Source organism: Gymnoscopelus microlampas (assembly GCF_963454915.1).
Source record: "Gymnoscopelus microlampas genome assembly, chromosome: 3".
Taxonomy (NCBI): domain Eukaryota; kingdom Metazoa; phylum Chordata; class Actinopteri; order Myctophiformes; family Myctophidae; genus Gymnoscopelus; species Gymnoscopelus microlampas.
In genome coordinates this window covers 10,176,808-10,201,977 of record NC_139940.1, presented here as the reverse complement: position 1 = coordinate 10,201,977, position 25,170 = coordinate 10,176,808, and the positions used below count along the sequence as shown (strand labels likewise).

At 39.6% G+C, this 25,170-nt stretch overlaps 1 protein-coding gene across 2 annotated transcripts; it reads left to right on the top strand.

The window, feature by feature from the left end:
• Positions 1-350: 350 nt before the first annotated feature.
• Positions 351-17,130, top strand: rbfox1l (RNA binding fox-1 homolog 1, like). 2 transcript variants are annotated; one of them, XM_084049952.1, is made up of 12 exons: positions 351-778; positions 7,624-7,860; positions 12,163-12,342; positions 12,835-12,888; positions 13,003-13,095; positions 13,441-13,510; positions 13,631-13,690; positions 14,111-14,255; positions 14,351-14,390; positions 14,509-14,576; positions 14,905-14,986; positions 15,569-17,130. In XM_084049952.1, the coding sequence occupies exons 1-12, from the start codon at positions 692-694 to the stop codon at positions 15,611-15,613; spliced, it is 1,161 nt and encodes a 386-aa protein (XP_083906078.1). In that variant the 5' UTR covers positions 351-691; the 3' UTR covers positions 15,614-17,130. The 2 variants fall into 2 exon arrangements, with proteins under 2 accessions (XP_083906078.1, XP_083906077.1); XM_084049951.1 differs by having other exon boundaries at positions 15,524-17,130.
• The last annotated feature ends 8,040 nt before the right edge of the window (positions 17,131-25,170 follow it).

Genomic DNA, 25,170 nt, shown 5'->3' with positions numbered 1-25,170 from the left:
TAACAACTGTGTGTGTGTGTGTGTGTGTGTGTGTGTGTGTGTGTGTGTGTGTGTGTGTGCGTGTGCGTGTGCGTGTGGTGTGGCGTGGCGTGTCGTGTGTGAGAGAGAGAGAGAGAGAGAGAGAGAGAGAGAGAGAGAGAGAGAGAGAGAGAGAGAGAGAGAGAGAGAGAGAGAGAGAGTGAGAGAGATTGGTAAGGTGGCAATCTGAGAGAGAAGGACAGGGGGACTATTTATAAAACTCTGAAATGGGACCCAGAGCATGTGTTTCTGTCTGTCAGGACGACCAACTGACAGACGCACACAAGTTGTCACTTGGTTTTTTATTTCATTACTCTAGATTCTGTCTCACAGGACAGCTTCAGTTGTTGTGGAGGAGTTGTTAAAGTGTCTTACTTTTCTCTCTCTGAAGCTCATTCAGCTTGACTGGTTTTCCTGAAGCTTCTCTCTTTTATCTCATTCCTTTGGATCTCCTTGTTCCCCTTCTATTGGATTTAGCTTTTTCTTCTTTTTTTCCCCTCTGTTATTTCTCTTTCTTCTGACTGTGATTTGCTCTACCCGTGTGCTTCCTTACCACCTTCCTTTCCCCCTGTTCTCCTTCTCTTTTATCCTTTCCCCCATCTTCCCCAGCGTCCCCTTTGCGTTTCCTTGCACTTATTTTTTATAAATCATTTCTTTTTGGTGTGGGGGGGCTATGCTTTCCTCACCTACTGTGATCCTCCAGCCTTATGGACTCCCTGTCTATCCACAGACAGCCGGATGCTACCCCGGCCTAGTTCAGGTAAACACTCGCCTTCAACTGCTATCTCGTTTGCTGCAAATTTGAATTTAACCCCCATTGTCTCTCTCAAAACATGTGTAACTGTAGACTAGAGCAGTGGTTGTCAAACTTTAAGATTTCAAGGACCCCACCTTAACTCTGACAGTATACAAATGGAACCAAATGGACCCGATAGGGTTCATTTGGTTCCATTTGTATACTGTCAGAGTTACAGACTTGTACGGGTCAATTTAGAACCCCCTAAATTACCTAAAAGAACCATGAGAGTCCCTGGACCACACTTTGAGAAACACTGGACTAGAGTAACCTTCGGTTCTCTAGGCCAACAACATCACTAACAGGCTAAAGTAGGGAGTTAGGAGGACAATTAGGAGGACAATTAAGGGTCCAGAGAAATAGTAGCCTAATAATGTTCCTCCCGTTGACTCCACGGGAAGTGTACGTGAAAATGAATCTACACACGCTAAAAGCAGCATGTGGATTAACTGTTGTTCTCTCTGAATACACCTGCTCACGTCTCATTTGTCACATTAAGTCACTGACTTAACGTGCCTCACTGTCCCATGGTTAGTGGCCAAAACCTTGGAGCATTCAAAAGTGAGTCGAGAGACACAGATAATGTATTCGTGTACAGAAGAAAAGTAAAATAGAACAAATAATATATAATCTGAGTATCTAAGTAATCGTAAATAACTGAATTGATTTTAAATGGTGGAACATGCATTCATTCTTGGAGGGATAAGCTATCCGTGAACATATTATCTGATCCCCAAAAAGGACTTTCTGCTTGTTGATACTAAGTCCAGCATGGCCTTTTAATTTAGTTTTCAGATGCATTCTGAATAATAAATAACCCATGCATGCGTGGGGATATATTAGAGAGTAGTGACAAGCCAGAGAAGGCCTGATGACAGCCGGCTGGACCAAACACATTTCAACAGATCTTATTTATTTCATTTCAAGGACACACACAGGGTTATCTTTAGTGCACTGGTATCTGCACGGTGATGCCAAAATGTTGCGCGCACACGCAAGTGCGTGTGCGTGTGTGTGTGTGTGTGTGTGTGTGTGTGTGTGTGTGTGTGTGTGTGTGTGTGTGTGTGCGCGTGTGCGTGTGTGTGATGTGTGTGTTCACGCCTCTCTGTGCAAGCGGTCCCAGACATACCAGTACTGATACAATGCGTCTGGAATCCATCTACCTTGTCTCTTCTGTTCACTCCAGCTGTATTTTTAGAAATCCTTTTGCCTGGCGGGTAGATAGTCACGGGGTCCAGATTCTGTTGCCTGTAGTCTTTGGATGCTTCAGAGGGAGAGAAGAAGATATAATTGTCCTAATTGAACTATTGTGCAAGTTGAACGTAATGTTCTTTTCTGGTATTTCCTATTCTTACTATATTTATTGCCCCCCGCGTTCTGTTCCTGAACCGCCTCCCACATCACTATTCAAGGATCACAGGAATATTGTCTGGCCATCCTTTGCCTTGTTTTGACCCATGTGTTCTTTATTACTACACAGTGAAATCCTTGAGCTTGCTGTAAGCCAGGGGTCTTCAACGTTTTCAGGCCAAGGACCCCCTAGCTGAGAGAGAGATGAAGCAGGGACCCCCTACTCTATATTGTATAAAATTGTGTTTCAGATTAAAAAAATGTTTTTACTTAGTCTGCTCTTTTTTCCCTCTACGCCTATAGCCTCTTTGCCAAACATAGCCGATCTACAAGCTTTCAACGCCTCGCACCGCGAGGCGTTGAGAGCTTGTAGATCTGCTATTTTTCGGCTAATGTTCCCCTCAGAAAAGGAATTCTAGGGTTCAAGTGGTTAATGTAAAAAAAACAAAATCACACAAAGATTTGGCGGACCCCCTATAGTAGCTCTGAGGACCCCCTAGGGGTCCCGGACCCCCTGTTGAAGACCCCTGCTGTAAGTGATAACAATGTCAGCTAAATTACCTAAAATCCAAACTTTAAAGCAATGAGAGACACAGACTGGACTGTTAAATTTCTTCTGGAAGGTTTCTTTAACCTCGTCAGCCCTATATACTTAGTTGTTCAACGGATAGGGAAAATTCTCTGTGAGTTTCCGGGCAGCTCAGTCAGTAGAGCACTCGCCTTAGATACTGGGTTCGATCCTGAATCCTGATCACTGCCAAGTCCGTGTATAAGTAGCACGGCTTGGGTAACTAAGTCGTGCAGTAGCCTATAAGTAGTGCACTGGGAGCTGATGGTAGGTGTTGCGCTCCACCTCAGCAATCCATCTCCCAGAGGATAGACACCCTCGTTCTCGGCCGATACCAATGGCAACAATAAGCCGCTCTGAATTACTTACAGTGGTGGAAAGAGTACTCACATTTTTACTTGAGTAAAAGTAACAATACTGCAATATAGAAATACTCTGTTACAAGTAAAAGGCCTGTGTTCAAAACGTTACTTAAGTAAAAGTTCAAAAGTATTGGCATCAAAATATACTTAAAGTACCAAAAGTAAAAGTACTCAATGTTTGAAAATAGCAGATCTACGAGCTCACAACACGTCGCGATGCTTGTAGATCGGCTATTTTCAAATAGCCTACGTATGAAATAGGGCTGAAGTGGTTAATGTATGTTTTGTAATATAATAATGTATATCTGCAAAGTAAATAGTAACTAAACAATTGTAATGGAGTAAAAGTACAATATTTTCCTCTGAGCTGTAGGGGAGTAGAAGTAAAAATATTGAAAATTGGAAATACTTTAGTAAAGTAGAAGTACCTCAACATTGTTTACTTAAGTACAGTACCAGAGTAAATATACTTAGTTACTTTACACCAGTACTTACTTCTTGTTTTTTCATCGCTTACAATCTGCTATTATTGAACATTTTGACAGTTTTCTTTGACATATCACATGCCTTTAATGACCTGCCCAAAATAGGGACACTAGGTTGAAAGTGGTTAATTCTATGTGAGAATACTTGTGTTTTCCAGCATGCATGGTTTTGTGCTAAACCGGCCAACACTCTAAAGCAGGGGTCTTCAACGTTTTCAGCCCAAGGACCCCCTAGCTGAGAGAGAGATGAAGCAGGGACCCCCTACTCTATATTGTATAAAAGTGTTTTTCAGATAAACTTTTGCTGCTCTGTTTTTTCCTCTACACCTATTACTCTTTAGCCAAAAATAGCTGGCAGCGGTGGCCTAGTGGTTAGAGGGGCGGCCTTGATACCGGAAGGTCCCTAGTTCGATTCCCCAATTCATCACATCAATCATGAATCACCGCTGAATAGCCCTTGAGCAAGGCTTCCATGCAGGGTCCGGCTGGAAACAAGTTTCGTACTTAGTCCGACACCCTGGGTAAACAACAAACTTTGCTTTGCTTTGCTTTGCCGATCTACAAGCTCACAGTGAGCTTGTAGATCGGCTATTTTTGGCTAAAGTTCTCCTCAGAAAAGCGATGCTAGGCTTCAAGTGGTTAAGGTAAAAAAAAATAATCATATCATACAAAGATTTGGTGGACCTCTTGTAGTAGCTCTGAGGACCCCTTAGGGCTCCCGGACCCCCTGTTGAAGACCCCTGCTCAAAAGGCCAACATCTGCACTTCCTGTCACCCGAGTATAAATCCCCTGACAGCTGTCCCAGCATGCACCTGGCCCTGAACCGTTGACCTGCGGCCCTTAGAGCTGACAGCTGAGGAGGGGGAGGAAGGAAAGTGGTAACAAATGGTGATCAGAAAAAGACAGGAGCGAAGGAGGAGACGAGACGCGACACACATAGTGCCTGCATGTGTTTGCTGACACTGTGACACTGTATACAGGGGCTTGGGGGGGGGGGGGGGATAAGTGGGAGACAGACCACACAAAGAAGGAGATAGGTTAGCAGTGTGGTATCAGATACTTTCTGTTATTGCCTCCTCTCTGTTGCCGTCTATCTCCGTGGAGGAGTTGGAGGCGTGCAGCTGATGGTTGCTGGGTAGAGCAGTGACATATGGGTCTGCAGTGATACCGGCACTGAACAGGGACGTTAAGATGAGGCCCTGGCTGAAAGATGCCATGTTTGATAGGTTTTAATCAACGAACATTATTTTTTATTTAGATGTGTGCAGTGGTGGAAGAAGTACTCACATGTTTTACTTAAGTCAAAGTATCAATACTTCAAATTGTCAAAATGTATACAGGGCTGAAGTGGTTAATGTATGTTTTGTAATAATAATCAAAATCTACAAAGTAACTAGTAACTAAAGTTTTCAAATAATTGTAGTGGAGTAAAAGTATAGTATAATGGCCTCTGAGATGAGTAGTGGAGTAGAAGTAAAAGTACTGAAAATTGGAAATACACCAGTAAAGTAAAAAATACCTAAACATTTTAGGAAAAAAAGTACATTACTTGAGTATTAATGTACTTTGTTACATTACACCACTGGATTTGTGTGTGTGCTGCGTTTTTATGCTTTGTTTCAGACAGCACAGTGTAGAAGAGAGATAAGATAGAAACCAAGGGCCGGAAGAGAGGTGACACATACAAGACATGATGGTGGGATTTGAGAGAGTATCAAGCCAGGAAAAGAAAATGCGTAGATAATATACCAGGTCAATCATCTTCGTCCTTTGTCTGTCTTTATCTAAGTATCTATCTTTAATTCCTGCCAACTCTTTAGAGTTTAGAGCAACAGCTGATGGACAGATATATGGGCGGGAGAGGGGCAGGAGACAGAGCTGTTAATCACACCAAAGCCTCACCAGATCAAAAAGCTCACGGTGGGATTCATTAACATGTGATGTGGTTCCCGGCTTGCCTTGCAGTAGTAAAATGCAGAATTATCTCTGATAGGTTGAATCCTTGTGGCTCAGTATGCTAACCACTTGGTTAAAGATCTCATTTGTGACCTAGTCGTAGGTTTTAGTCCAGTCCTGTTTTACACAGGTCCAACGTTTGAGCCAATTTCTCTCATCACTGTCCAATAAATGTCCCGGAAGAAAGACACCTTCCTGTCAAATCATTTATTAGATACTTTTTAGTTGGAAGACAGAAAAGTAGACTTGATTTATGTGTGATACTACTATACACTCTATGCTAGCAGTGTGCTGGCACAAATCATTAGATCATATTCAGGGCATCTTTCAACAACAAATACAACCATAGAAAGATCTTCAATTCCTAGATCATAAGCAATAAGATACATACATAAGATATCTTAAGATAAGTAATTTATAATTAAGGAGTACAAAGGTCAGAGCTAAAAGACAGCAATCCTGCAATGAGGCTTAAAAATATTGAACGGAAATCAGGTGACAGAATTCAAAGAATGATGTTTGAGCTCCCTGCTCTGGGGGTGGTTGCTGCAGTACGTTGAACAGAAAAACATTAACCTTCTCAAAGTGTGTCTCTGTCAGTTTGGAAGCCAATCTAATTATGATGATGATAGAAGTGAAGGGAAGAAGACGGTATGTGGACTGCTAAAGATAGCTGATAAAGGTACATATCTCTCTGTACTGTGGTATTCTTAGAGGTGACCTTTTGGCTGATATACTGGACAGTGACAGAAAAAAGTATTTACATTCGTATCTTAAAGGGAAAGCTCTGTCTCAGTCACACACACGTGTGTGTGTGTGTGTGTGTGTGTGTGTGTGTGTGTGTGTGTGTGTGTGTGTGTGTGTGTGTGTGTGTGTGTGTGTGTGTGTGTGTGTGTGTGTGTGTGTGTGTGTGTGTGTTGGTGTGTGTGTGGGTGTGGTTGCGTGCGTGCGTGTGTGAAGTGCAGGGAAGGAAGGCAAAGCAGCAGGGGACTGAGGTGATTGGCAGGTGCAAGTGACCACAGCTGGTGTGTGGCCCCCTGTCCTGTGGTTAGTTGATGTGATTGGTGGATAAGTAGAACTTATGTTGTCGGGGGGCGGGTAGTTGGCACAGGCATTAAAACATGAGGCAGTTGTTGGACAATACAACAGAGGACAAGGAATGCAGTGACGGGGTAAGAGATTCTTCTCGTGTGTATTATAAAGATTTGCATCATTCACCTCTATAGCTTTGCTATGTTTAAATTGATATTTGAGGTGTAGTTACCTCGTGTCTGACTCTGATGTCTTACTTTCTGACATTTTGGATGAGGACTTGATGAGGTCTGCTTTTCAGCTTAAGTTCTGACCACTTAGTGTTTTTGTCTTTTAAACTGTAACTCTTTGTGTTCAGCACCAGCGGCCAACTGGATGTGCACAACCTTTGCTTTTGAACCACGTACTGTTTACGAACACAACAAAAATGTATTGGTTGAATATATTGTGGGCATTTTTAGAAAACCATATTGAATTGAAGATTTAAATGTAGATATTTTCACTCTACAGTTTGTACATTTATGCTGCCGTAAAAAGGTCCATAGACTTCAGGCAAGAGCCAGACCTTGGGATTTATCATTTGATTGAATGAATACTTTGCTTTTATATATCCTTACAAAGTGGCGGCCTTTGCTATGTTTCAATTGAAACGGGTCCCGAGAATTTCATGCAAGAATTGAATAAAAATTATTCAGCCTCTACACCACTACTAGTTGGCAGCAGCTAATAGGCCTAATCACTGGTGTTTGTTTTTACCTGTCAAGGTGTTGCCGGTGAATTGTGACAGACAGTGAGACTACTGCTGATAGAAAAATGAAACGCACATGGGCAGGTTTTTATTTAAAAAAAGAAAGAACAAAACTGCATATGGGGGCCCCATATTAGCTCTTGAAACGGGCCCCCAGATCACTAAGGCCGCCCCTGTCCTTACATCTCAGAAATATTTTTTGTCATAAAATGCACACATAAAAGAGCAGTAAAATGTCATGTAAAGAGCAGTTGGCATGCTAATGGTTGTTTAGATATGTGATATGTGACTCCCTTCCTCTCCACAGGGAGGCCCTGCCCCAGAGGGGGGTCCAGGGGGTCCAGGCGACCCCACCTTGCCACAGGTCTATGGCCCGCCTCCCGCCTATCCACCGGGTCAGCCCCAGCCCCAAGCCCCGGGCAGATTGCCTCAGCTTGACTTTAGCCCCGTCCATCCCGGTTCCGAATACCCAGAGCACCACCAGCTCAGGGTCTACCAGGGGCCGCAACATGAGGGGGTGGAGACTCTGTCATCCAATAGCACGGTAAGGACAGTGTGATAACTCTGATGCAGGTATACGTTTTCTAGCAACCTGGTATAATATGACTGTCAGTCATCATTTCTTGTTTCCTTTTAAATAGACAACTTATTTATTATAATGATATGCACAGTATGCATTCCTTGGGTTAATAAATATTCAGTAAGGTTAGACTGCTGAGTATGCGTATCTTCTAGTGAAGGAATGGCAAGATAGGGTTTCTTAGATCTATATTTAGAGCCCCGCACTTCCACTTCTGTCTCCGTACAAGGAAATACCCCCTGACACTCAGTAGAGAAAATTGGGGGACAGCTGAGAGAGGGACCTGTTGTTGAAAATGACCCCCACCATACTGCTTCTCTCTCTTGTCTTATTTATCTGGGAATGAAAGTGATAATCTGTCTGTGTGATTTGAAAGAATCTTTCACTTACACTGCAAGTCAAATTGAGGAAAATGTATATTTAATAGGTATGTGTTGTATCAACAGTGTTGATAAAGTTATTCCTAAATAACTACACTGGGTTGACATGTGGTCTAAGTGAACATAAATTAAGTTATGTGATGTAATTAAGTAGGTTGTTTCCCTTTTCATGTCAACACAACACACAACATTTCAGGACCTCCTTCAAGGCAACATGATGCATCTAAGAACGAGACAAAAATAGATGAACTGTTTATATGTATCTGGGGCACATCTATTTTTACATGTTAACATTTAAATGATCTAAGTAAGCCACAGTGACTTGGTGCTTCAATGCACCGGAAAACAAGCATATAAACAAGCATTCCTACAGCACAAATGAAGCATAGTCCAAGGTACAGAGAAAGATCATGCACGGGGGGCTACGTAGAATTCCTCTTCATACTCTCGTAACCAGTGTTTTGTGGCCCCGTTTATATATTCCATTACTATAGCCTACAAGGTCCGTCCTGATTTTCGGGGGGAAAACTTGAGACGTCGCCACGGAGAGGGGGGGGTCAAAGGCCGCCTGGATGACCCCCCTCCCCCTCTGAAATATCACCCAGGTCCAGAAAAACTACCCATGCATCGTGACATGACACCACCAACACCACCACCCCCACCCCACCCCACCCACCACCCCTCTCCTCTCCCCAATTCCTTCTACCCCACCCATAGTCCCATTTATGACACCCCCCCATCGCTCCGGGACTCGGTCACATAGTGTTGCTATCCAGGAGTGGGGATGCTGGGCGAAAAGCTGTTTTGACTTATTATTTTCATATAAGAAACGAAACAAAAAAAACTTGCTCCTACAGATGTCTGTGGTAAAAATGGGATGGTATTCTCTATTCTCTATCGCTGTGACACAACTGTTAGGGCACGGCCCCACCGCACCTTTATTTTACCTCTGGGGTGGAATCTGCCGATGCTTTTTCAATGCAAATGCGTGGATTCTTGGAAAAAATGCGCAAGACCATGAATCCATGCATTTGCATTGACAAAGCATTGGCAGATTCCACCCCAGAGGTAAAATAAAACTACGGTGGGGCCGTGCCCTTAATTGTTTTCTTTTGACAGCCTGTGCAGAATTTCCCATTTAAAACATTGCTGTAAAAAAAACACATTTAAAATAGTTGCTTCGGGCACGGCCCCACCACACTTTTATTTTACCTCTGGGGCGGAATCTGCCAATGCTTTGTCAATGCAAATTGATGGATTCTTGGTCTTGCAGATTTTTTCCAAGAATCCACGCATTTGCATTGGCAGATTCCGCCCCAGAGATAAAATAAAAGTGCGGTGGGGCCGTGCCCTCACAGTGTAATATCATTTTACCACATATAATTTTACTACAGTCATTTGTAGAAACGTGTCATTAAATACCCTCAAATTTGAATCACAGCGTTGGACAATAAGTCAACATTTGCCCGGCACCCCCAGTCGTGGAGGAGCACTATGTGACCGAGACCCCAGCTACAGTTATGGGGGAGGTCACAGGTGGGGCTAACCCCCCCCCCCCCCACCCACACCTTTAGCCTGTGTCTGGGTTTTTTTTGCGAGTGAATGTATTGGTGTGTGACGATGATACACTGCTGTCTACTGGTAGTTATAGCCGATGGCAAGCCAACGTACTGCAGTACAGTGGCCTGTGTGCACTGTGTGAATGTGTGTCTCTGCCATCCCCCCTCTGTATCTGTCCCCCACATATTAATGATGCCCCCCACCCACCTTTTAACCTCTGGCAGAAACCGCAGCACCGTGACCCCCAGACTGACCCTTTGGAACGTTCTCTTTTGACCTCTGCCCCCCCACCCCTTTCCTTTTCAAGCTTTTTGCACAACTTCCTGCCTTGTTCTTGTTCTATTTATTTATTTATTTATTACTGTACTTCTGTACTTCTGTACTTCTGTGTCTCTCTCTCTCTCTCTCTCTCTCTCTCTCTCTCTCTCTCTCTCTCTCTCTCTCTCTCTCGCTCTCTCTCTCTCTCTCTCTCTCTCTCTCTATCTATCTATCTATCTACTGTATCTATCTATCTATTTACTGTATCTACATTGTATCTATATAGGCATGTATAGCTAGCTAGCTACCTGTCTATAATAGAATGCAAGGATTGCTATAGTGATTCTTATTAGAATTACGTTTCCAGGATATTTTCTTTAGCATTTGTATCCTTCTTTTAAAAATGTTCCTTTCACGTGCGCTCTGCTCCCTCTCACACTGCTGAAGCTCACTCTGTTTTTATTTTGCCTTTTTTCCCTCTTCTGTTTTCCACTGTCTTATTCCGATTTTGACCCAAACAAAATCCGTAACATCTTTTTGCAACATTTGATGATGCAGGATGACCAACAACCACACACACACACACTGGCATCGTGATGCATTGTGGGAGATTGGGTTGTTTTGGTTTTGGCACAATTGTTCTGCATGGGGATATCAGTTTACACTGTGCAGCACACCAGAGTGTATTACCATTCATCACTACTGCTTAGATATGTGTTTGTAACGTTTGTAGCAAGGTAAAAGGAGGCCGTGTCCCAGTATTGATTTTGAGCAAATTTGTATTTAGTTTTAGTCATAGTCTTTTGAATAAAATTCCATTTAGTTTTAGTGTTTAGTGTTAGTGTTATTTTATATTTTAGTCATATGAAATGTTTTAGTTTTTGTCTAGATTTAGTCGACTAAATACGACTAAATCTACAGTTGATTTAGTCGACTAAAATGTATTTTGGCGGTGCCTTGATGGCATCGTAATGGCTAATCTTACACTTGGTTGCATGCTGAAAATAGCAGATCTACAAGCTCACAACGCGTCACGCTGCGACGCGTTGTGAGCTTGTAGATCTGCTATTTTCAGAGCACAACACTCAAGCGCAAACGTTTTTATTTCGTTTTTGTTTAGTTTTCGTCAGTGAAAAAAGGCAGACGACGAAAATGTTTCGTCATAGTTTTAGTCGACAGAATCAACACTGATGTAACGTTTGTAGCAAGGTAAAAGGAGGCAGTGTCCTCCACTTATGTTTTTGTCCATCAGAGAAGCTTGATAACTTCTACACGTCTGTATTGTATCTGTTACAACAAAGTGACAAAACTATAACCTTTACGTGGCGGCAGGTCTGTCTAATCTCTTGGTTGGTAGTGCAGTATACACGGTATGTCAGTTGTTATTCTCTCTAACGGGCATGTTAATAGACGCCTAACTAAAAATGGAGCCCTGTTCACGCCTCCTCACAGTTTGCCTGAGAAGAAGCACTGGGTGCTGAATGCTGGTTGACCTTGGTTTTGATCACCTGACTCCGTGAAAATGATCAATGTGTTGTAATAAAGTCTGATTCATACTCCGGAGTACGACCTGCGTTGCTTGCAGACAAGATCATAGGTCTTGTCTGCAAGCGACACCATGTACGGATGGACTATTAATTAAGCTTAATGCAACTTCTCATTCGATTCACGTTTTCATTGCATAAACGCAGAATGTTTCCAAAAGAAAAAAAGATACAATGAGAAATTTGATGGAGAAATCAAAGTGGGATTTCCAACAAACCGATTCTAAGACAGTCGATCATAAGTGATCTCCTGCATGCATAGGTATACACATGTCTGTTCTTAGATTTGTTTGTAATTGCATCAAATCTGTGCCTGCTCTTTTCATTGAAACACCTTGTTTTTTTATCTTCACACCTCCTCCCACCTCCCCTACTCCTCCTTTCTACGTTCTATGTGTTCTTTCTGTGTTCGTCTCCTCTCTTCTCATCCGTTCCTCTATCATCTCTCCTTTTTTGCTTTGGTTCCGTCTCTACATCTTCCTCTCTCCTCTTCCTCTTCCCCCTTTCGTTGTCCTCATCATCAGGACGATGCCTTGGCCGTCGTGACCTCTGACCCCCAGTCTCTGAGCGTGTCCGTAGGGCCTGGGGGCGGGGCAGGAAGCGATAGCGATGACGAGGGATCGGGCAAGGCCCAGCCCAAACGGCTCCACGTCTCCAACATCCCCTTCAGGTTCCGAGATCCAGACCTCAGACAGATGTTTGGGGTAAAGAGATGATGCTAAATGTTCATTTACAATAACGCAATTGCGGTTGTGTGCTCTTCCATTGAGACTTTTTGATCCTGTGGTCGGTTAGGACCACACCACTACTGGTTGACAAGTGGTATTGCGTGAAGCTCAAAACGCAATATATCCTCTGCCCAAACCGAATTTCTGCATTACTGTAGCTCAGCAGTAGAAATATTGGTGCTCGGGCAGGGGACCTGGGTTTGAATCACGCGTAGGACTCACAGGTTACGGAGTGCAGCTTTAACTCCCCTCTGTGTTATAATAATTACCCACAATGCTTCTCCACATGGCATGTGCCATGTGGAGATGTGTGATTTGAAAGAATGAATTCTGTCACTTAAAGTAACATTTAAATAGATAAATACATTTCAGTTGATTATTTATAGATAGATCATAAATTAATATATGATTACACTGTTTGAATGAATACATGCCAAAATTGATGTCCTTTATTCTTTTGTCTTTTAGCAATTTGGTAAGATTTTGGATGTGGAAATCATCTTCAATGAGAGGGGATCCAAGGTGGGTTATCTCAATAATAAAACAGCAGTATTAGTAGAGCAGATAAAATAATATGCTGCGTGATAAACCATCAACTTAAATGTAAACACACCTCTTCATCATTCTGACCTGCAGGGCTTTGGGTTCGTGACCTTTGAGAGTGCGATGGAAGCTGACCGAGCGAGAGAGAAACTGAATGGGACAATTGTGGAAGGGAGAAAAATTGAGGTGAGTCTGTCGACAAAGTTAATTTCTTTAAACCTGCCGTCCCTATTTTGGGCATGTCATTACAGGCGAAGTCAAGAACTTTAAAAAATACTCAAACATTTTCAAAAATAGCAGATCGCCTATTTTCACGAAATATATAGGGTTTCCTGTAAGAGGTTAACAGGAGTTGTCTGTCATTTTGGTACTGTATATGGGTGTTGTGGAACGCATACGTGTAATCTATATGTATATCTGTCCTGAGTTAGATCCATCTTAAGCTCTTTGACACAAATTCATATGGAAATACCATCATCACCTTTTAGCCAATGACAATAGTTTTCACTTCCTTTTATCTTGTGTCCTCAGGTGAATAACGCCACGGCCAGAGTTGTCACAAAGAAGCCCCAGACACCTCTGGTGAATGGTGAAGTGCCAAGTAAGACACATTTGTATCATTCAGGGAACATTTGTTGGGATTCTGGATGTTTTCATTAGCTGGTAGTTACAGTACACCCTGTGTAACACTATCTCTGCTTTTTTTTTTCTTTCGCTGTAGCTTCTGGATGGAAGATCAACCCAGTCATGGGAGCCATGTACGCACCTGAACTCTACACTGGTAAGGATAAACCAACTCAGTTAATGCATGTCATTATTTCAAAAGGTAAAGGACCATTTTGTATATTGTTGTTGTTTTTTATTTCACCGTTGTCTTGTAAGACCTGTGTCCTTTGTGTTTTTGATTGGGGCGGAAATAACTAAAACAAACTTGTCTGTTTAATGTTTAATACAGTTTTTTCTTAATTCTTATCTATATGAGGCAATGTAATGCTATATGTTTTGGATATGTATGCAATTAATGCTTCTGTTAAAATCCAATAAACAAACGTAAAAGGACCATAATGTTTTTTTTTGTATGTTTAGCCTGCAATTCTGACTGTAAGTCATAATTAATCAAATATTATTCTATTCATTCTGCCTCTCTCACCTCACTATCTCTGCTGTTGTTTTTGTTTGTCTCTCTTTCCTGTACATTCAGTTGCCAGTTTCCCCTACCCCCAGTTAGCTACACCCACCTTGGCCTATCGTGGTGCTGCGCTGCGTGGGCGGGGCCGGGCAGTCTACAACACGATTCGCTCTGCTGCTGCTGCAGCCACGCCCACCGCTGTTCCTGGATACCCTGGGTAAGATGCCCCGCCTCCTGGGTCTTTAACCAAGTGGCAATTAATACTTAATGCTCATTTCATTCATATTGTTTTTTATTTTTATGATTTATTAGAATGGTATACCAAGATGGATTGTATGGAGCAGAAGTCTATGTAAGTGTCTTCAAGTACATGTTTTGTAAATTCTGTTGAATCAAAAATTCTCCATTAAAGAAATTCTCTATGTTGCTGGTGAGATAATCACATGGTACGTTGATTTCTGTCCAATCAGGGAGGCTACCCTGCAGCTTACAGAGTGGCCCAATCAGCATCCGCTGCCACGGCAACGTACAGTGACGGGTAAGCAGCCAGACAACCATTCAAAAGAATGACATCACACTCATAAAGTCAGTGAGCTTGAAAACACTTTGTCCTGAAGTTGAATTGTTGTTAAGAGTGATTCCATTCCTTGGAGTCGACATTTCAGTTTCTGGACAAAGACTGTCTAGTTAGTATCTGCAGTTGTTTATCAAGAATCAAGAGGGGAGTATTTGTCCCTCACTCATACAGGTACAAGCAGAAGCAGGAAAAAACTATTTTGTGTCTAACCGTTGTATTTAAGTAAAATGATTTTTTATTTTGTGCTGTAACTGAAAGAGCTCTTATCCCCCATTTCTGTCTTCTCTAGATATGGCCGTGTTTACACCGCAGCTGCAGACCCCTACCACCACTCAGTTGGCCCAGCAACGACATATGGAGTTGGAACAATGGTATGTATAGTCCAAACTTTTTTGCAGTCATTTGAGTAATGTCAAGACACAAGAGCGCACACTAGGGATGGGACGATAATCGTTATTATCGTTTATCGTGATAAAAAAAACGCTGACAAGAATCGTATCGCAGAGATTTTAATTTATCGTGAAATTGTCCTCCGTCATACACTAGGATGAATTGGCTTGCGTTGTGCAGTATATTCAGTACCACTTAAACCCTCTATACATGATAAAACGCACCTGTAAAGAGCGCATTTGGTACGCTCTTATTTCACTCTACACAAATCGATTCGCCAAAAATAGCAGATCTACAGGCTCACAACATGTTAAATGCTAAATGGTAAAAACAACACGTTGTGAGCTTGTAGATCGGCTATTTTTGGTGAAGAATAGGGAAGCTGGGGGTTCAAGTGGTTAACAAAAGTGGCATTTTAAGTTTTAAGCATATTTTCATTATCGCGATAATATCGTTAATCGCAATTATTTTTGCCACAATAATCGTGACATGTAATTTTCATATCGTCCCATCCCTAGAGTACACTGCAGGACCTCGGGGCTTATTTATCCGTTCCATTTCAGGCCAGTTTGTACAGAGGGGGATACAACCGCTTTACACCTTACTAAGCCGGCCAGCGGAGCACATTTGAAGTCTCTCCTTAAGTCTGGGATTGGCTGATCCATGGACGCCCGCAGACCAGGTCACGAGGTCAATCATTAAGCTATGGAACTCTGGGGAAGACCCTCCACTTCCTGTCTGCATCGCAAACCTCTCCTCGAGAGACTAAACAGACTACTATGTGTAAATACCATAGGAGTGAGTTACTATTTATTCTGCTGAGGATTACTTAGTATCTGGTGCAGGTTGTTTTCTAATTTATAGAAAGTTGTTTAAAACATTAGTTTTTACCACTGAGTGACATTTGAAGAGCTTACTGTGGCTTAAAAGAGTTCTTCCCATGGATGGTATTGTGGGTAGAAGGCATAGTATTCGATGCAATTTGACCTGATTTATACTTCATCTTATGACGGAGCATAAATAAGGCATTTAAGGAATAGTTTCTATGTTTGACAGATGGTCGAGGTGCAATAGACTGTGAGAATGTGTCCGATTCACATCCGACGTTTTCAAGTTTCACGGGTCAAACTGTAACTGGAGAACATTTTATACAATATTGAATGACTTCGTTTTGATGACTGATTTTAGCTGTTTTTGTGGAAGATGTGTGAGTGTGTGCGTGCGTGTGGAGGAGGGGTGAGAGAGAAACAATGTGAATGTAATTATCATCATTGTTCAGTTAACATAAAAGAGAGACATCTATGACACTATTATAGTTTCTATTTGCCTGTAGAAATGGGACAGAACTGGATTTTTGTTGAATTTTTGCTTCTTTAACAATCTACCTCTCTTACATTTTAAACTTTTACAGGGCTCATAGTTATTCTCTGGACTATATACTGCATATTATATATAAGCAGCATTTATCCCCTGTCCTTCTTTTTCTTTTCCTGTATCTTGCCTATCTATACCTTCACTCAAATTCTTGTTCTCTTTTCAGTGCCTGCTTTGTTTTGTTCAATTATTGTTTCACATACTGTATGTATACAGTATTTAGACGTCCATGTAGACAAGGCCGGGAACCTTGCAGTATATTTGTAGTCTTTTCTACTGTTGGCCCAAGACAAGAAGGTGCTGGAATGTGGGAATAATGTACACTAATTATACCTTATTTGGTATTAGGGTGCGGTCACACCAAAGTTTAATTCTGCCTATGAGGTCGGATTCTGCCAATGCTTTTCAATGGGATCCGAGCGTTTTTTTTGCAGCTCCGTTCCCATTGAAAAGCATTGGCAGAATCCACCCGCATAGGTAAGATTTAAGTTCAGTGTGACCGCACTCTTAATCCACATTGCCTAAAAAAGGAAAACACACCTTGCCATGTGTCATTCTGTTTTTCCTCTTTCAAACTATTCTCTCTGCGTGCCTTTTCTTTCTCTGGTCTCTAAACTGTGGAGACTTTCTTTACAATAATTGTTGTCCTTTTGACCGTTTCTTCACTTTCCTGTTTCTTTTCTCTCTTCACTGATGTGTGTTTGGTGTTTTTACCTCAGAATAAAACTCTCTTTCTGTTTCCCATCTTTACTCTTTTGTTGTTTCTGCGCATTCTCTGGTCTCGTCGTTTTTGTTTCTGATTTACTTATCTTTCAGTGTCCTTAGGTGTAGTTTATCTGGGACTACAGTCTTTTCTACATATGAGCAGATAGACACATTCTCCCCTCTCCCTTTCATGTCTTGCAATTCTACTCTATTCTCTCATTTATTTTCTCTTCTTTTTGTACTCTTCCCTTCCATGGCTCCTCTTCTCTTGTCTTCTCTAGTCTTCTCTTTTCCCTTCTCTTCTCTTCTCTTCTCTTCTATTTCTTCTTATCTTCCCATTCTCTTCTCTTCTATTGTTTATGTTGTGTTGCAGAAGTGGGTCTAATTATATAATCTATAAAGGATTAAATTAACAATGTAAACACTTCTGCTGACCACCACTACACCACCATAATACTTCTTCCACCACTGCTATCTCTTTATGCCTGCTCCATGCTTTCTAATCTAATCTGTTTTATCTCTGTGCTTGCTCTGGTCTTCAAGACTTCTATGTATTTAGCTCTCTTCTACCTTTATTGGTTCTGTTCTTTGCTCTGCGTCTCTGCAACTGTCCACTCTATTTTCTAACTCTCTTTCTCCTTCAGCCTAAACTTTCTATTCTAGCTAATAAATAGATGTAGTGTAATGTTGTACCATATCGTTATATACTTTATTCTGCTTTTTATTAATTTTCCAGACTCCATACCTTTTATGCTTTGCATGGCTCATCTCCTTTCCTGCTGCTAATATTTGTAGTTCTTTTTCTGCTTTCATTTTTATTTTAGCTTTTGTTTCCAAAATGTTTTTCCTCTTTCTGTTTCCTCTCTATACTCTTACGTCTTCTTTTGTTTCTGCACATTCTCCAGTCTCTCGTCATTTTTATTTCTGATTTTCTTATCTTTCACTGTTGTGTGGTGTAGTTTATGTCACCAACACCAAGGGCTACAGTATGTTCTACATAGGAGCAGATAAATACATTCTCTCCTCTCCTTTTAACGCCTTGCTGTTCTATTCTATTCTATTCTATTCTATTCTATTCTATTCTATTATATTCTGTTTGACACTTTTCTGTATTGAAAGAGGGTCTAATAAGGGCCTCTCCTCTTCTGTGTGCTTTCTGCTGGTTCCTTTGTCATCCCCTTGCTGTCTCATCTGATTTGCTCTATTCTGTTCTATTCTATTTTACTCTATATCTAATATACTCTATTCTATTCCACTCTGTATCTAATCTATTCTATTCTACTCTGTATCTAATCTATTCTATTCCACTCTGTATCTAATCTATTCTATTCTACTCTGTATCTATTCTATTCACATCTATTCTACTCTATGATATATGTTCAGTATCTATTCTACTTTGTATCCATTCTATTCTACTCTATTTTCTCTGTGTCTATTCTATTCTGTAGCTGTCCACTCTATTTTCTAAGATGTATTTAAGCTTAGTTTTGTTTTCTCTTTTCTCTTACCTTTATTTTCAGAAAAGCTTTTTTTTTTCTACCTTTTTTTCCTTCAGCCTAAACTTTCTATTCCAGCTAGTAAATAGATGTAGTGTAATGTTGTAGCATATCCTTATATACTTTTATAGTTATATTTTCTTACTTCGACTTTTCTACTTTGTATCCATTCTATTCTACTCTGTATCTATTCCTTATACTTTCTTTCAAATCTATTCTATTTTACTCTGTAACTAATCTATTATATTCTTCTGTGTGTGTGTATCTATTCTATTCCACTCTGTATCTATTCTATTCTGTTCCACTTGGCACAATTACATCAGTTGTAGGTTTTCTCTTTTCTTCCCATCCCTTATTCTCGCAAGTCTTCCCTTCTTTCTCTTCACTTCCCTTCATTTTGTACTCTTCCCTTTCTGATTTCCATATCTTTCACTGTCCTTAAGGTGTAGTTTATATGTCACCGACACCAAGGGCTACAGTATGTTAAACACATTCTCTCCTCTCCCTTTCCTGTCTTGCTGTTCTATTCTATTCTATTCTATTCTAACTTTTCTGTATTGAAAGAGGGTCTATTAAGGGCCTCTCTTCTTCTGTGTGGTTTATGCTTGTTCCTTTGTCATTCTGATTCATCTGATTTTCTCTATTCTGTTCTGTTCTATTTTACTCTATATCTAATCTATTCTATTTTATTCCACTCTGTATCTATTTATTTTATTCTATTCTCTGTCTATTCACATCTATTATATTCTATTCTATTCTACTCTATGGTATATTTTCAGTATCTATTCTACCTTTTATCTATTCTATTCTATTCTACTCTATTCTTCTCTGTATCTATTATATTCTGTAACTGTCCACTCTATTTTCTAAAATGTATTTAAGCTTAGTTTAATTTTCTCTTAAGTAGCATTTCTTGTCTTATTCCCTGTTTCTTTCTTTTGTAAGATAACACATTTCATTAACCATGGTTCACAACATGAGTATTACATAATAATCATCCATTGTGATAGATAGCTATTGCACATTAATCACCTTTACAAAGGGTTCTGATCATTGTGTTCAGATTCAGCTGATAAAAAAATACACCCAAACAAACATGTTCAGTATCTATTCTACTTTGTATCCATTCTATTCTACTCTATTTTCTCTGTGTCTATTCTATTCTGTAGCTGTCCACTCTATTTTCTAAGATGTATTTAAGCTTAGTTTTGTTTTCTCTTTTCTCTTACCTTTATTTTCAGAAAAGCTTTTTTTTTTCTACCTTTTTTTCCTTCAGCCTAAACTTTCTATTCCAGCTAGTAAATAGATGTAGTGTAATGTTGTAGCATATCCTTATATACTTTTATAGTTATATTTTCTTACTTCGACTTTTCTACTTTGTATCCATTCTATTCTACTCTGTATCTATTCCTTATACTTTCTTTCAAATCTATTCTATTTTACTCTGTAACTAATCTATTATATTCTTCTGTGTGTGTGTATCTATTCTATTCCACTCTGTATCTATTCTATTCTGTTCCACTTGGCACAATTACATCAGTTGTAGGTTTTCTCTTTTCTTCCCATCCCTTATTCTCGCAAGTCTTCCCTTCTTTCTCTTCACTTCCCTTCATTTTGTACTCTTCCCTTTCTGATTTCCATATCTTTCACTGTCCTTAAGGTGTAGTTTATATGTCACCGACACCAAGGGCTACAGTATGTTAAACACATTCTCTCCTCTCCCTTTCCTGTCTTGCTGTTCTATTCTATTCTATTCTATTCTAACTTTTCTGTATTGAAAGAGGGTCTATTAAGGGCCTCTCTTCTTCTGTGTGGTTTATGCTTGTTCCTTTGTCATTCTGATTCATCTGATTTTCTCTATTCTGTTCTGTTCTATTTTACTCTATATCTAATCTATTCTATTTTATTCCACTCTGTATCTATTTATTTTATTCTATTCTCTGTCTATTCACATCTATTATATTCTATTCTATTCTACTCTATGGTATATTTTCAGTATCTATTCTACCTTTTATCTATTCTATTCTATTCTACTCTATTCTTCTCTGTATCTATTATATTCTGTAACTGTCCACTCTATTTTCTAAAATGTATTTAAGCTTAGTTTAATTTTCTCTTAAGTAGCATTTCTTGTCTTATTCCCTGTTTCTTTCTTTTGTAAGATAACACATTTCATTAACCATGGTTCACAACATGAGTATTACATAATAATCATCCATTGTGATAGATAGCTATTGCACATTAATCACCTTTACAAAGGGTTCTGATCATTGTGTTCAGATTCAGCTGATAAAAAAATACACCCAAACAAACATCAACACAATTCTAAATAAGTGCAATGGCCTCTTTAACTTTTGAAATATTTAGCCTTTAATTAAAACACGAAATCAATTTATTTCAAAATATATCTACATGAATGTAGTCACTGTGCTAAGTGCTATTGTTACCTAATGATTAGTGTAATTTTACACTTTGTTGTTGCACCTTGTTTTCAGAAATGTTCTTTTTCCTACCTTTTTTCCTTCAGCCTAAACTTTCTATTCGAGCTAGTAAATAGATGTAGTGTAACGTTGTAACATATCGTTATGTTATATTTTCTTACTTCGACTTTTTCTTAATTTTCCAAACTCTTTTATGCTTTGCATGGCTCATCTCCTTTCCTGCTGCTAATATTTGTAGTTATTTTTCTGCTTTCATTTTTCTTTTAGCTTTGTTTCCATAATGTCTTTCCTCTTTCTGTTTCCCCTCTATACTCTTCTGTTGTTTCTGCACATTCTCCAGTCTCTCTCTCTCTCCCTCTTCTGTGTGGTTTCTGCTTGTTCCTTTGTCATTCCCTTGCTGTCTCATCTGATATGCTCTATTCTGTTCTATTCTATTTGACTCTATATCTTATATTCTCTATTCTATTCCACTCTGTATCTATTATATTCCACTCTATATCTATTCTAATATTTTCAGTATCTATTCTACTTTGTATCCATTCTTCTCTACTCTATTTTCTCTGTATCTGTATCTATTCTAATCTATTCCACTCTGTATCTATTCTATTCTACTCTGTATATATTCTATTCACATCTATTCTACTCTATGGTATATTTTCAGTATTTATTCTACTTTGTATCCGTTCTATTCTACTCTATTTTCTCTGAATCTATTCTGTAACTGTCCACTCTATTTTCTAAAATGTATTTAAGCTTAGTTTTGTTTTCTCTTTCCTTCTCTTTTCTCTTTCTCTTACCTTTGTAGTGTCATTTTACACTTTTTGTTGTTGCACCTTGTTTTCAGAAAAGCTTTCTTTTCCTACCTTTTTTTCCTTCAGCCTGAACTTTCTATTCCAGCTAGTAAATAGATGTAGTGTAATGTTGTAGCATATCCTTATATACTTTTATAGTTATATTTTCTTACTTCTGCTTTTCTACTTTGTATCCATTCTATTCTACTCTGTATCTATTCTGTATACTTTATTTCAAATCTATTTTATTTTACTCTGTAACTAATCTATTCTATTCTACTGTGTGTGTATCTGTTCTATTCCACTCTGTATCTATTCTATTCTTTCCCACTTTGGCACAACTACATCAGTTGTAGGCTTTCTCTTTTCTTCCCATCACTTCTCGCAACTCTTCCTTCTTTCTCTTCACTTCCCTTCTTTGTGTACTCTTCCCTTCCCTTCCTCGTCTTCTGTTCTGTTCTCTTCCCTTCTCTTCCCTTCTTTTTGTACTCTTCTCTTCTCTTCTCTTCCCTTCTTTTTGTACTCTTCTCTTCTCTTCTCTTCTCTTCTCTTCTCTTCCCTTCTTTTTGTACTTTTCTCTTCTCTTCTCTTCTCTTCTCTTCTCTTCTCTTCTCTTCTCTTCTCTTCTCTTCTCTTCTCTTCTCTTCTCTTCTCTTCCCTTCCCTTCTTTTTGTTCTCTTCTCTTCTCTTCTCTTCTCTTCTCTTCTCTTCTCTTCTCTTCTCTTCTCTTCTCTTCTCTTCTCTTCTCTTCCCTTCCCTTCTTTTTGTACTTTTCTCTTCTCTTCTCTTCTCTTCTCTTCTCTTCTCTTCTCTTCTCTTCTCTTCTCTTCTCTTCTCTTCTCTTCTCTTCTCTTCTCTTCTCTTCCCTTCCCTTCTTTTTGTACTTTTCTCTTCTCTTCTCTTCTCTTCTCTTCTCTTCTCTTCTCTTCTCTTCTCTTCTCTTCTCTTCTCTTCTCTTCTCTTCTCTTCTCTTCTCTTCTCTTCTCTTCTCTTCTCTTCTCTTCTCTTCTCTCTTTTGTTTATTTTGTGTTGCAGAAGCAGGTCTAATTAGTATAATTTCTCCCTAATTAGCAATGAAAAGGAATATAAATGATAATAATAAGTATGTAAACCCTTTTGCTGACCACCATTACAGCCTCATACTGGGGCAAAATCAATGAGTCATGTTCCTGTTGACTATGATTGTCACAGTTCTTTGCATATCAATGTGCATCATTTAGTCATTCCATTTAGTCCTTCACTCCCAAGCAGTTATTTTGATAGGATGTATCAGAAACCATACAAAGTAAATACATAATGCTACAATAAACGTGTAGGTGCATTTATTTAAGTGTAGCATTTGTATTCTGGACATTATCATTTCTACGATATGTCTTACTTCTAACCTGGGCCAACCGTGGCAGTCCTATTACCTTTATTTGTGATCGAGGGTGATAGGCTATCATTGCTCAAAGTTATTTTCGCTGTTCCGCTTTGCATAATACATGTTCTTTTCTTTTTTTCCCCCTTTTGTTTGGCACTTTTCTGTAGTGAATCAGGGTCTAATAAAGGCCTCTACTCTTCTCTGTGGTTTCTGCTTGTTCCTTTTGTCATTTCCAAACAGTTTGATAGAATCAATAGAATGGAGCAAACAGTTTGCTCCATTCTATTGATTCTATTCTGTTCTGTTCAGAATAATTTCTATTCTATTCTTCTCTGTGTCTATTCTATTTTGATCTGTATCTAGTCTATTCTACGCTGTATCTATTCTATTACTTTCTATTCTACTCTACTCTACTCTGCAATCAGGTCCATTTTCAAACTGAGTTCAATTATCACTCAGGATTTTGCTGTGTACCTAAATGAAAGGCAGTGTAGGGTTTCCCATTTCTTCACATCCCTTCTCTCTTTCCTTCTCACTTTTCTTTTCTCTTGTTATCTCTTCCCTTCCCATGGCTTCTCTTCTTTTCTCTTCTCCGCCTTCTTATCTCTCCTTTCTCTTCTCTCCCCTTCGTCTATTTCGTGATGCAGAAGCTCAATGCTTTCTATCAAATTTCTTTTCATCTCTGTGCTTTAAGATTTCTATACTATTCTAACAGTAGTTTTTCTCTTTTACATTTATTGGTTTTGTCCTTTGCTCTGCGTCTTTGCAACTGTCCACTCTATTTTCTAAAATGTAGGCTATTTAAGCTTAGTTTTGTTTTCTCTTTCCCAAGTTGTTTTTCTTGCCTTAGTCCCTCTTTCTTTCTTTCTTTTGTAATTCATCACTCCCCTGCCAGCACAGGTATTGCATAATCATCCATTGTGATAGCTAAGCACATTAACTTTACAAAGGGGTCTGATTGTGTTCAGCTTCAGCTGACAACAAAACACACATGAACACCTAAACATCAACACAATTCTAAATAAGTGCAATGGCCTGTTTAACTTTTGAAATATTTTGCATTTAATTACATTTAATGCAAAAAATATTTTTATAGTATATATATATAGTATATCTACTTGAATTAGTCTATAGAGCTATGCATTAGTGTTGCCAAATGATTACCTTTGTGCCTTCTCCTTTTTCTTCTTGTTGCACCTTTATATCCTACCTTTTTTCTTTCATATTTTCTTACTTGCCTTTTCTTTCCTATTATTTGAAGTTCTTTTTCTGCTTAAATGTTTCTTTTAGCGGTTTCTATAATTCTTACCTTTTTAATCATCTTTATATGCCTCTCCTTTGTTGAACTGTCCCAGTCTTTCTCAACTTAACTTATTCTCTATTCTTTGCTGTTGGCATATAGCGTATGTAGCGTATGGTGGGTTCTAACGTGGACCGGGCCAGATTCTTAAACCCCCCTCGCGGGCCGGCGGGGGGGGGGGGGGGGGGGGCTCGCGCAACGATGGTTTGACGGGGAAACCGGTTTTTAATGGCCACCCATTAACAATCCGGCCGAATGCAAATAAGCCCGATTTGAAAACAAAGGCGAATTTCTGTGGTTGGCTACAACAGAATGGGTGATGGGGTGCTAATGTTGTTATGTTGATTTTTTGTTTTTTTCCCCTGGGGGAGCAGAGTTTTCCAGACCGGGCCATGGCCCCATTGGCCTCTATGACGATACGCCCTTGTAATACCCAGTCTTATACCTTTAAATAGGTATACCTGAAAATGTAAGATGTGGATGGGAAGGTGGCATGAATCTGAACTTAGCATTTAAAACTGTCCATTTCTGAGACTAGCAGTGTCACAGGCGTCTCGCTTGTTTTAGTGCATCACTGGTTTATTAATGTCATTTCACTTTTGTACTTGTACTACACAATAAACTCTTCTGTCAACACCACCTTGGCTTATCATTTAAAACCACTTATAAAAACCCAGGTCCATAATAGCTTAGAA

Coding starts and splice junctions, on each gene's coding strand:
- rbfox1l (XM_084049951.1), top strand. CDS start 692: ATGCTTTCCTCACCTACTGTGATCCTCCAGCCTTATGGACTCCCTGTC. Junction 779..7,623: donor GCTACCCCGGCCTAGTTCAG/GTAAACACTCGC, acceptor TCCTCTCCACAG/GGAGGCCCTGCCCCAGAGGG. Junction 13,691..14,110: donor CGCACCTGAACTCTACACTG/GTAAGGATAAAC, acceptor CTGTACATTCAG/TTGCCAGTTTCCCCTACCCC.